Source organism: Numida meleagris, chromosome 1, assembly GCF_002078875.1.
Source record: "Numida meleagris isolate 19003 breed g44 Domestic line chromosome 1, NumMel1.0, whole genome shotgun sequence".
NCBI classification, from domain to species: domain Eukaryota; kingdom Metazoa; phylum Chordata; class Aves; order Galliformes; family Numididae; genus Numida; species Numida meleagris.
In genome coordinates, this window is record NC_034409.1 from 52,423,282 (window position 1) to 52,434,820 (window position 11,539).

General features: G+C 50.4%; 1 protein-coding gene across 2 annotated transcripts; it reads left to right on the forward strand.

Annotated features, from left to right (window-relative positions):
* EIF3D (eukaryotic translation initiation factor 3 subunit D) lies at positions 3,884 to 11,285 on the forward strand. Of its 2 annotated transcripts, none has more exons than XM_021386082.1 (15): positions 3,884 to 4,022; positions 4,243 to 4,376; positions 4,831 to 4,876; positions 5,265 to 5,401; positions 5,492 to 5,577; positions 6,057 to 6,129; positions 6,266 to 6,381; positions 6,586 to 6,718; positions 7,327 to 7,474; positions 7,735 to 7,865; positions 8,357 to 8,442; positions 8,624 to 8,753; positions 9,209 to 9,351; positions 10,311 to 10,591; positions 11,176 to 11,285. In XM_021386082.1, exons 2-15 carry the CDS (start codon positions 4,254 to 4,256, stop codon positions 11,187 to 11,189), a joined length of 1,647 nt encoding a protein of 548 aa, XP_021241757.1. In that variant the 5' UTR covers positions 3,884 to 4,022; positions 4,243 to 4,253; the 3' UTR covers positions 11,190 to 11,285. The 2 variants fall into 2 exon arrangements, with proteins under 2 accessions (XP_021241757.1, XP_021241768.1); XM_021386093.1 differs by having other exon boundaries at positions 6,269 to 6,381.

Sequence of the window (11,539 nt, forward strand, 5' to 3'; positions counted from 1 at the left end):
TTCCAGAGCTGGGCAGGGGCGTTTGCAGAGCACGTTAAGCCCCAGAAGATGCTGATTTTTTGCACAGAGGCTACCGCAACGCTGCTGATGGTGAAGGAAGCAGCTGTGGGCACTTGCAGGGCCCTTGTAAAGAAAGCCAGTGGTGCTGCAGTCTGCTACCCAACCCCAATCCTGCACATCACCCAAACACCCAGCTCCCAAAGAGAACCCTTCCCAGGGTCACAAGCAGGACCACAGCGCAGTGGGAATTTGCAGCTTGCTCCGTGCAGCGCCAGGCTCCTACCCCAGCCCCTGCACCAGCCCTCCCCGCCTCCAGCAGGCATGGAGCCAGCAGGGACGCTGCTGGCACCAGCTGCTCTCATTGAGCTTTGCAGAATAAACTCGTGGAATTAGCCTGTTGGCTGCCGGGATAAAATCCAGCACTGAATGCAGATCAAAGGAGACAATCTTCCCAACAGCTTTGCTTTGGAAAGGGCAGCGTTCAGCAGCTGAGGATGGAGCGCGATGCACGTTGCGTCTTTGATGGTGCATGTGCTCCAAGCCCTGACGCTCAGAGCTAGGGGTGCCTTGGGACAGATTCAACACTGGCAACAGAAACGGCCAAAGCCAGGCAAGAGGCAGCACTAGAGCAGATAATTTTGGGGGTGCAGCCTAAATTCCAGGAAGCTTTGCCCAAGCCTTTTCATAGCCGCATGAAAGGAGCGAGTGATGGAGGGCAAGGCTCTGAGCCCAGAGCAGAAGCAATACAGTTTCTAAAGGCAGGGAAGCCTGCCCTTGTCAGGTTTCTGTCCGCCTTCACAGGCAAGGCAGTCTGACCCAGCAGATGTGGGAAGCACTCGGCATGGCTGGAGCAAGTAGACGGAGAAAGCTTCGCACTGAAAGCACAATCCCCAACCAGGAATAAACTCAGCACATTCCCTGCTCGGACCTTCACAGCACACACAGCAAATCTGCCAGGTGTCACCTGCTTCCAGCCCCACCGAGCTGCACAGGCAGCAAACTGAAAACCAGATTCATGGCATGGGGAGTTGCTCGGTGGCTGTTTTTTTTTTTTCCTGGAAAAAAATGTAGCAGTGAAGCACCTGGCCTGAGGAAGCAGCAGGCAGAGGAGGCAGATAAAAGCACAATGGAAAGGATGAGATGTGAAGAGGAATGCCAAGGAGGAAGGAGGGCTTCCCAGGCTGTAGAAACAAAGGGAGTGATGGAAACCATGAGCTTCCAGCACAGCTGAGCAAGCAGGCAGCTGCTGCACACATTGATGGTGGGCTGCAGTGAGAAGCCAGGAGCCAGCAGTGAGTTCTGCTGCTTCAAATACAAAGACTTCAGGAAAAGAGTCTGAGCTGAGAGGTGTGGAAACATTGGGCTTCTCAGTTTCAGGAAGGTGTCAGGGCTGATGACTCTTCTCTTTGGGCTTGCCAAGGAGCTCAGGACAGTGGGAGCTAAATATATGGTACAGGCATGCTGTGTGTTCATTGCTTAGTTAGAAAAAGGAACGACTGGCTATTTTTGATGTGTTTGTTGTAAGAATCGAGGAAGGAACTACCTGTTTAATATGAACATTAGTCTTCCAGTGCTAGGTTGCCTCTTGAAGTAAAAAGATGCTCATGCAAGAAGGAAAGCAAACTGCCCAAGCTGCATACTGCACTCGCTCAGCAGAACAAGCCTGCTGTGCTGCGCGGAGCTCTGGGAGAAGCCCTGAGCTGCTGCAGGAGGTGGATGCCTTAGAGGGAGGGCGTCAGGTGATGGCTGCAAAGGCTTTGGACTGGAGCAGTCACGGTGCTGGAACAAAACCCCTCTTTTACAGATCTGCAAACACCAGCACAGATCCCAGAAATGGAGAAGCAGAAGACAAGAATGCAGAACCAGATGGAAGCAATTTATCCTGGCTGTTTCATAAGCATCTTCCAGGGAAAAGTGATTAGCCTTATTAACTGATTAATTAACTGATTAACTGAAATTATGGATCACAGATCAAGTGATTGCAAGCGAGTGTATTTTGAGCAAAGTCAGCACTTTTCTGGGACACTGTGTGTCCCACGTGCTGTTAATGACAGCCGACGGCCGGATGGCAAATCATCCGCAGAAACAGTGCTGGAGCTGACACCAGCACAGCCTTGACTGCAGCCCAGGACAGGAGACGAGAGGGGCAGGGTCTGGTGCTAAATCAGAGTGAGTCAAAGCCACTCTGTCCCCTCTTCCAGTAAATCCCACCTAAATGGGGGAACAAATCTCACCTTCCTCAAGGCTGGATTTTTCTTATAACTGAAGCTTTTCCTCTTGATAAGAAACTGGTAGGTTATGCTGTCCCCAGAGGAGTATTTGTTCCCTGCTGGCCGTTACCTGTGCTGGTTTTCCCCTCTGAACCACACTTAGACTCAGCTCAACTCCCAGACAAAGCAGCCTCAGGGGCTGGGCCCGAAGTGCAAGAAATCTATCACCTTCAGCAGGCAGCAGCAGCATTCCACTTGCCTTTCAGCACCTCACACAGGACTGAAAGGGAACAGGCAAGCAACGGAAATGTGGGGTTTAGGTTTATCAGTCTACTTGTTTTCTCTTCACTCATTCATTCTCTAGTCCCGTTTTCTCTTTGGGACTTCCTGCTCCTTTTATGTCTCCTAAGCATGACTTGAACATAGCCATGCTCAGGTTGAGTCTATGATATCCAGGGCTGTTCCAGCACTGACGTTTGTCTCCACAAAGGCTGTTTACCTGAGAGAGTTACAAATGGTATTTTATAAACCCTGTTTCTCTAAGTGGATTTTTCTTTTCGCTAGCAGGGAAAACTGCTTTAATAATCTGACTTCTGATTAATGGCACGGCCTCCTGGCAAAGCAGAGGCTGCTTCGGTTATTTCTTGAGGAGGATTTAAACGCAGTAAATAAAGGAGGAAATGCACGGTGCTCTGCCTGAAAAATATTGATCTAGACTCTGAGGTGCAAGATGCCTGGGGAAATTCTGCAAACAGTTGGGCTTCAGCCTGTGACCTGCAGACATCTGTATCCTGCTCTTTTGAAGGGTAGGGACAATTCCAGACTCTCTGATGTGTGAACATCTGAGATTTGCTGCTGAGTTTTTCTTTCGCTCCCCTGCAATGGGGAGAAACACTCTGCTAGGGAGCAGGGGCTGTTCAGTCTGAGGAGGCTCAGGGGAGACCTCATCGCACCCTACAACGACCTGAAAGGAGGTTGTGGTGAGGTGCGGGTTGGCCTCTGTCCCTGGTAACAGCAACAGGATGAGAGGGAATGGCCTCAAGTTGCACCAGGGGAGGTTCATGTTGGATATTAGGAACAATTTCTTCCCAGAAAGAGCGGTGCTGCACTGGCACAGGCTGCCCAGGGAGGTGGTGCAGTCCCCGTCCCTGGAGGTGTTCCAGAACTGTGTGGATGTGGCACTGAGGGACATGGTCAGTGGGCATGGTGGGGATCGGCTGGTGGTTGGACTGGGTGATCTTAGTGGTCTTTCCCAACCAAAATGATCCTACGTGAAGGACGTGCTGTACTTAGTGCCCTGCTCATGGCCTCCTCATAGGACAGTAGGGCCAAGCCCACAGTCCACATCTCCCTGCCAGCAGGGCAAGGAAAGGCTTTGGGGATTACACAGAACACCACAATGCGAACACAAGGACATTCCCCTCAGCGATCTGCCCAGCACACGCTCCAGGCCTGCCTAGAGAAGCTCCAAAACGCTACAACACCCAGCCACCACCCCCCGACCCATACCCTGCCCCACGCCGGGCAGCCCCGCGGCACACGCCGGCACGCTGCTGGCCACGCCTCCTGCAGCTTGACGGCGGCGCTGACGTCAGGTGGCGCACTGCGCCTCCTGGGAGATCCGCACTTTACGGCAGTCGTGCTCCGCTCCTCGTTTTTTTCTCTTTTACGACAGTGGTGCTTGGCGGCGCAGCCGTCGCGCAGTGTTGACGTCCTAAGGGCGGGACGGGGCTGCGCGCGGCCTTTCCTCACCGACATTGCCGTGGTCGCTGCCGTATCCGCCGTCATCGGGGCCGTAACGTGGCCGCGCAGGTGAGGGGACGCCGTACCCGCCCCGTCCCGCTCCGCCGCTCTACAGGGACTGGCCTGCGAGCAGCGCGACCCCCGGCCCCGCCCCGGCATCACCGCTGGTTCCGGTGGGGCCCCCGCCCCTCCTCCACCCGCACCGGGCCTCCTGCGTGCCCCCTCCCTTCCCCTCGCGGTGGCAGCGAACGGGCGGGCACTGAGGGAACGTTCTGCTTGCTCCCCGCAGAGGTGTGAGCCATGGCGAAGTTCGTGACCCCCGTGATCCAGGACAACCCTTCGGGCTGGGGCCCATGCGCCGTCCCCGAGCAGTTCAAGGATATGCCCTACCAGCCCTTCAGCAAGGGAGACCGCCTGGGCAAGGTACTGTGGTGTGCTGCTGCTGAGCGAACCCCTGTGCCTCTCCACCGAGCTACAAGAGTGGAGAGCTGCATTAGGTATTAGGAGGCAGCGCTTCGTTGAGAGGCCAGTGGGGTGCTCGCACAGGCTGCCCAGAGAAGCTGTGGGTGCCCCATAACCTGGAGACTTTAAAGGCCAGGGTGGATGGGGCCCTGGGCAGCCTGACCTGGTGGGAGGCAGCCCTGCCCACAGCAGGGCTTAGATAATCCTTAAGATTCTTTCCAACCTGAGCCATTCTGGGCTATTACATTATGTGATTCTCAAGCACCTTGTTGGTTGTGAGCATTTTGTGAGGCTCTCTTACTGAGGTGGAAGTTGAGGAGCATACGGCAATCCCTTGTTTTGCTGTTTGAGGTCCTACTGGAAGGAAACATCATGTTAACACTCGCTTATTTTGACTGTTTATGCTTGTCCTTAGGTGGCAGATTGGACGGGAGCCACGTATCAGGATAAGAGATACACAAGTACGTGTTGTCTGATGGCTATTCCTGCCATTTATTTTGTGCAAACTTTTCTTCAAACGTCACACCTTGTTTCATGTTTCACACTGGCTCTACCGGCTACCTGCACGCCTCAGCAAAGGAGGCTGCTTAATTTCAGAAGTGTGTCTCACCACTGGGAGAACTCTGTGGGGCTCTCCCTGTCCTTAGGGTTTCCTTGTGGGTTTGTGCTGTGTGCTGACTGGTGCTTCTCTGGGAGGCTCAGAGCAGGGAGGAAATGTGGCATTCTAATGCAGGAGTCCTACTTGGTGCATTAGACTTGGGTAAAGGCTACTGGGGAGAGTTTGGGGGGATAGAGTGTCATGTTTTTTTTTTCCTAGGTTCATAGCGAGATGATTTATTTTATTTCCAGACAAGTACTCATCACAGTTTGGTGGCGGAAGTCAGTATGCATATTTCCATGAGGAGGATGAGACTAGCTTCCAGTTGGTGGATACAGCACGGACACAGAAAACAGCGTACCAGAGGAATCGCATGCGATTTGCACAGGTAACGCTTGTTTTCAGAAACAGAGAGATTGAGCAGTACGGAATTACTTTGCCACTCAAATGTTTCTTTTTCTTTGCTGCATTTCCACAGAGGAACCTACGGAGAGACAAGGACCGCCGGAACATGCTGCAGTTCAGCATGCAGACACTGCCAAAGAGTGCCAAGCAGAAAGAGAGGTGTGGGCTTCATATACAAATATTCTGCACTTGTTTCTGGAGTGCGTGAACGTACTGTTCATAAGTAATTTAAGTTACTGTAGCAGAATCCACCAAAGTTCCTAGCAAAGAGTTTCAGGATGTTTCAAATTTTGCTGATGTGACTAGTAGTTACAAGCATGGATTTCAAGCAGCTGTTTAAAAGCTTAGGAGAAATTTTGAATCAAATTTAGGTGGTACGCGTGTGACAATTTAAAGCAGGATGTACTCTTTCTGAAAACTATGTTGTAGTCATTGGGGGTAAAAATGTTTAAAGGGTGTTCAGAGTGAGGAACAAAGCTCTTAATGCTTCAGGCGTTTTGATAACAGAATTCTCAGCAGATGTTTCAATGGCTTGGTGTGTAAAAGTGTCGTTCCTCTGGTGATTATTTGAAAGTATAGAAGTCACTGTGGCATGCATCAGGAACTTATAATGGCTTTTCACATGTTTGTCATTCTAGGGATCGTTTGCGTCTCCAAAAGAAGTTTCAGAAGCAGTTTGGAGTGAGGCAGAAATGGGACCAAAAGTCACAGGTAAACCAGCCAGCTTTCTGACCCTAGTGATGGCTTAGTTTTTCTGGCTGTGCTTGTGAGGCAACTTCTCTTGCACAAATCCTGATGTGCTACGTGTGCTTCTCTCTCTTTACTTGTTTCACCTCTGGCCGCGCAGCAGAAGCCTCGTGACTCCTCTGTGGAAGTTCGCAGTGACTGGGAGGTGAAAGAAGAGATGGATTTCCCGCGACTGATGAAGATGCGCTACCTGGAGGTGTCAGAGCCACAGGACATGTGAGTTCCTAAAACAGTTTCCTGAACAGACTGATTTTTTGGAAAGCAGGAGAGCAAGGGGTCTCTTGGCCTGGTCCCAGTGTTCCTATTGAGGTATCCAAAGCTGGGAGTGGTAGTAGAACGCCCAACCATTCCCTCAATCCTTTGTGGTTTGTCAGTAGAGATATCTGTGTGATCAAGATGAGCCTCCCTTTCTCTCCATAGAGAGTGCTGTGGAGCCCTGGAATACTATGACAAAGCCTTTGACCGCATTACAACGAGGAATGAGAAGCTGCTGAGGAGCATCAAGCGCATCTTCCATACGGTCACTACTACTGATGATCCAGTTATCCGAAAGGTACGTTCAGTGGTTTGCTAAATCCAAGGGTGTGTTTGTCATTGCATGCTGTTGTTTAAGACCTGTCATAGTAAGACCAAAGATAAACAGGAAAAGATCCACATCTCTCAGCTTACAAAGGGGAAACAAAACATTATGTTGGTATTTTCCTTAGATCTAAGGCAAAGCTAGGTCAAGGCAAAGCTGGGAATATTGGCCAAGGAAAATCTGTAGTTCTTGAAGGGCAAACAAACCAGTACTTGGATAGTGCTGGGAAAGGAACTTCAGTGCTGGAAACCTGCATCTAGAGTTTTCTGCTTCTGGAGATGAGGAAGGCTCAGGGACTGCTCTTTATGACTCTGTCTGCTCTTTATGACTCTGTCAACAGTAAGGAAGCAAGTCCTTTCACAACAGATTCGCATTTTGTAGTAGGCTTCTTCTTCCTTGTCTGAGCAGGGATGAGCCTGGATTGCTACATAGTACTCCCCACTTGGCATAGCTGTCAGCTGTCTTTCTCAGTGTGGAAGAAGAAATTCACAATCTGGTTTGCTAGCACTTCTTATCTTGGCTGGGAAAGGAAAGGTATGTCTGTAAGTGCTGCTGAAACATAATGTTTTCTATATCCATAGCTGGCCAAGACTCAAGGGAATGTGTTTGCCACAGATGCCATCCTGGCCACGCTGATGAGTTGCACTCGCTCTGTGTATTCCTGGGACATCATTGTCCAGAGAGTTGGATCCAAGCTTTTCTTTGACAAGAGGGACAATTCAGATTTTGGTGAGGAAAAGTCTTGAAATAAATTTGTTATCGTTGTTAGTCTCAATTTTCTTTATGCTTTTGTGATTGGGATTTTTTTAATTTATTCTATGTCTCAGTGTTGAGACTGTGGCACCTGGAACGAACTGATTGCTGCAATGTGTTGCTAGCAGCAAGAGCACTTTCAACACTGATCTGCTTCAGCATGGGCTGTAGAGATTCACTGAAGCCAGTGTAGGTTCCCCCCAAGCATAACAGCTTGTCGCTGGTTTTCTTCTCAGACCTACTGACAGTGAGTGAAACAGCTAATGAGCCACCGCAGGAAGAGGGCAACTCCTTTAATTCTCCTCGCAACCTTGCCATGGAAGCAACGTACATCAACCATAACTTCTCCCAGCAGTGTCTGAGGATGGTAAGGTCGAGCGGTCCTGGGCAGTAGGGTCTGAGTTCTGGAGAGTCTGGAAATGAGGCTTTATTCAGACTTGCTAACGCGGCTGCTCAGCACAGAAGTGTTTAAATTGGTAAAGGCACTTTGCGCTGATGTTACTTCAGCTTTGAAACAGGTGGGATTCCTTATGGTGAGCAGTGGGACTCTTTTTATAGAATGGTTTTCGCCTTTATTTTACAAAGAGGAAATCCCAGTCTTGTTGGTGAGGCGGGCAGGCTTCTGAATACGTTTATTAAAGCTGAAGTGCTAAGAGGAGTAATGCTTACAGGGAAATGGCTACCATGGAGATGAGGATTCTCATTAGTTTTCTTAATTCTTAAGTGTTTTTTCTATATAAGGGAAGTCAGCTGTTGTCGCTGTAAGAAAATATTCATCCAAGAGGAGAGCTCTAAGTTCTGTTTTGTTTTTCTTTGCTTGTTTGTTTTACTAATAAGCCTTTCTGTTTTCTTACACAGGGAAAGGAGAAATACAAGTTTCCCAACCCAAACCCTTTTGTGGAGGATGACATGGATAAGAACGAAGTAGCCTCTGTTGCCTACAGGTGTGTTGACGTAGCTCTTATTCCCAGCTTTGACAAGGGTGCAGGATGTCATTGCGGTTTGTGGGGGGAATACAGTCAAAACCAGCGAACAGATGAAGGATGAAAGGATTTTGCTGAGTACTTGGAAAGATCTGGAAAAGAACCAGGGTGAGAAATAACTGACTGGGCTGTGTGTTGGCAGGTACCGAAGGTGGAAGCTGGGAGATGACATAGATCTCATTGTCCGCTGCGAGCATGATGGAGTGATGACGGGAGCTAATGGCGAAGTGTCATTCATCAACATCAAAACGCTGAACGAATGGGATTCCAGGGTGAGGAAGAACAAGATCCCAAAGCTAGCTCTAACTGCTTCACTGCTGCCTGACGTGCCAGGTATAGCAGGCAAGATGAGACAAACGTCTAGTGGTGTCCCCTGGGTTATTACCTTCCATCAAAGATGCATAGCTTTGGTGGACTGGCAGTGTTACTAAGCCTCACCCAGGCGTGAGGTAGTTGGTTTGAACTCTCTTCTTGTTCCCAGGTGCTCTGTGCAGTAGCTGATCTTTATCAGTGCTACCCTCATTAACTGTCCCTAACAGACTTCCTTTCCTAGCCATTGCTACTGCATTTCTCCCTATCCAGTGCAGGGGCTCTCTTTGCAAGTAGAGGTTTGCATTCCCTAGTTACGGTATCATAGTTTAGACAGAAGAAGCTTCCCTGTGCAATGGCTGAAGAGATAATTGCTGCCGGCTTGTTAGGTTCACCCTGCTTTTGATTCTCCTCTTAGTATTGCAATGGAGTAGACTGGCGCCAGAAGCTTGACTCGCAGAGAGGAGCTGTGATTGCCACAGAGCTGAAAAACAACAGCTACAAATTAGCTCGCTGGACATGTTGTGCGCTGCTGGCTGGATCAGAGTATCTCAAACTCGGGTAAGACAGGGTTTTCACACCAAGTATCTTTCAGGTGCATTCTCCATGATTTAACACAGTCTGTGTCATAGTGAGCTGTTGGTGGAATATGAGTAATCATAAAATTGCTCAAGGTTTGAGCAGCAGTGGGTAAAGCTTGTAGTGAATGCTCCAGTGGTGACCCAGGCCTTAGCTTTAGCTGCTTCCCCTTGACGTCTGATTGATGTGCCCTCCGTTGTGGCTGACCTTGTGGGACCTCATGCGTGTGACAAGCAGGCAGCCTCTGCCATTCCCAGCCTATTTGCTGAAATTGCCAACAAGGGAAATAAATGCAGTGACCATGCTACCTGTCAGGAGTTTGATTGAGGTCCTCAGTGCACCATTACTGAGAATTTGAGTGGAGGAGGAGGTATCACCACAGCCCATTTGGAACTGTCAGTTTAAAACCAATTGAGTCTGTGCCCTGTTATTGATGGCCTGAATGAGCTACTGTGTGTGCTGCCTTCTGCCAGTCATCCTGTTTTGCAGATACCCAGATCAGAGTACTTTTTCTGTGGTTTCTTTGCACAGCACCAACACAGAGCATGTACGTGCCTTATCTGTAAATAAAAATGATAGCCGGGGGTAATGAAAAAGGCTCAGTTCTGGTGATTCTGCAATTCTATATTCTGTTCTTGGGTATGAAACATCTGTTTGAAGTCCAGACTCCCAAGTAATCATGCGATTGCTTAGTTTGTGACACTAAGTCTTCTCTCTTCTGTCCCACTCTGTCAGATTTGGGCGAGTGGGAGGATTCCAGTTGTGTTACTGATGGCAACAGCTTGTGGCTGGGAGATCCTCTTAGCTTTCAGTGTTGGAGCGTTAGGATGGTTCTTCCTGCTCAGAAGACGAAAGCCAAGCAATCATGCTGAGTTTTCTGATGTCACTTTGGTGGCTGAAATGAATCCCCCACTACTCCTCTCTTCCTTCTTGCCCACCAGGTACGTGTCCCGTTACCACGTGAAGGACTCTGCCCGCCACGTGATCTTGGGCACGCAGCAGTTCAAGCCCAATGAGTTTGCCAGCCAGATCAACCTGAGCATAGAGAACGCCTGGGGCATCTTGCGCTGTGTCATCGACATCTGCATGAAGCTGGATGAGGGGAAGTACCTCATCCTCAAAGACCCCAACAAACAGGTGATCCGAATCTACAGCTTGCCTGATGGCACCTTCAGCTCGGATGAGGATGAGGAGGATGAAGAGGAGGAGGAGGAAGAGGAAGGTTTGTAGCACGTTCATGGGTTTGTGCTTTTATGTGATCTGAGTGAAAGGGGAAATGTAGGGTAAGAATGAGATCTAAAGGATGAAAGCGAACTGGTGCAATGACGAGAGGAGTGAGGCTGGGGAAGGTGCAGCCCCAGGGATGCTGTAGTAGGTGGTGTGGAAAAAGGGTGGTGGGAAGAGCTGGAATGTTGAATGGGAAGAAGAAAGCTGGGAGCAAGAAGTGGGTTGTGCATACACCTGGACAGGGAGGGAGGGCTGGGGGTGGTACGGAGGCATGGGCCCAGAGCAGGGGAAAGAAAGCTGTGTTCAGCCCAGAGCCGGAGCTTACGCTGATCAGTTTCAGACAACAGCAGGCGCTGAGTTCTGCTGGATTTTAATTATTTTCTTTTACTATAGTTTTAGAAATGGTGACTATAATATGTGGCATATAATGACTCTGGCTGCAGGGGAGTGCAGACTGCCCACTCCTGCTGCCCAGGGCATTTCTGGGGCACAGGGAGAGGCGGTGGCCCTGTTTTAATTTGGGTAGGATGTGGCTTTTTTCCTCCTGCTGCAGCGGCCCTACTGTGCTTTCTCTTGCAGAAGAAGAGAGCTGAGCATCAGGGAGTGAGCCTGGGCACCTCCCTGCACCAGGATCCGCTGGAAATGGCCGAATGGGCAAAGAAGCTGGAATAAAGTGGCTTTTCTCTGCACGGTGGTGCTGCGTGCTGTGTGTGGCAGGGCAAGCAGGCGGGAGAGGGGGAGGGGAGGCTGGCCCACGTGGCAGTAAGAGAGCTTGGCGGGGTGCCTGCTCCTTTAAGGTCCGTCCCCGCCCACGGCCACGTGGTCCGGCGCGGAGGCGGGGTCACGTGACGCGGCGCGGGGTGGTGGCGGGCCGGGCGCGCTCCCGCTGCTTCCCTTCTCGTCGGCTGGCGTGCTCGCGCGGCGGCGCGTGAGGAGCGGCGCG

Bases quoted from the DNA above. Each gene is read 5' to 3' on its own strand.
- EIF3D (XM_021386082.1), top strand. From the start codon at position 4,254: ATGGCGAAGTTCGTGACCCCCGTGATCCAGGACAACCCTTCGGGCTGG. The intron at 6,130-6,265 runs GTAAACCAGCCA...CTGGCCGCGCAG, and splicing joins AATGGGACCAAAAGTCACAG to CAGAAGCCTCGTGACTCCTC. The intron at 9,352-10,310 runs GTAAGACAGGGT...CTTGCCCACCAG, and splicing joins TCAGAGTATCTCAAACTCGG to GTACGTGTCCCGTTACCACG.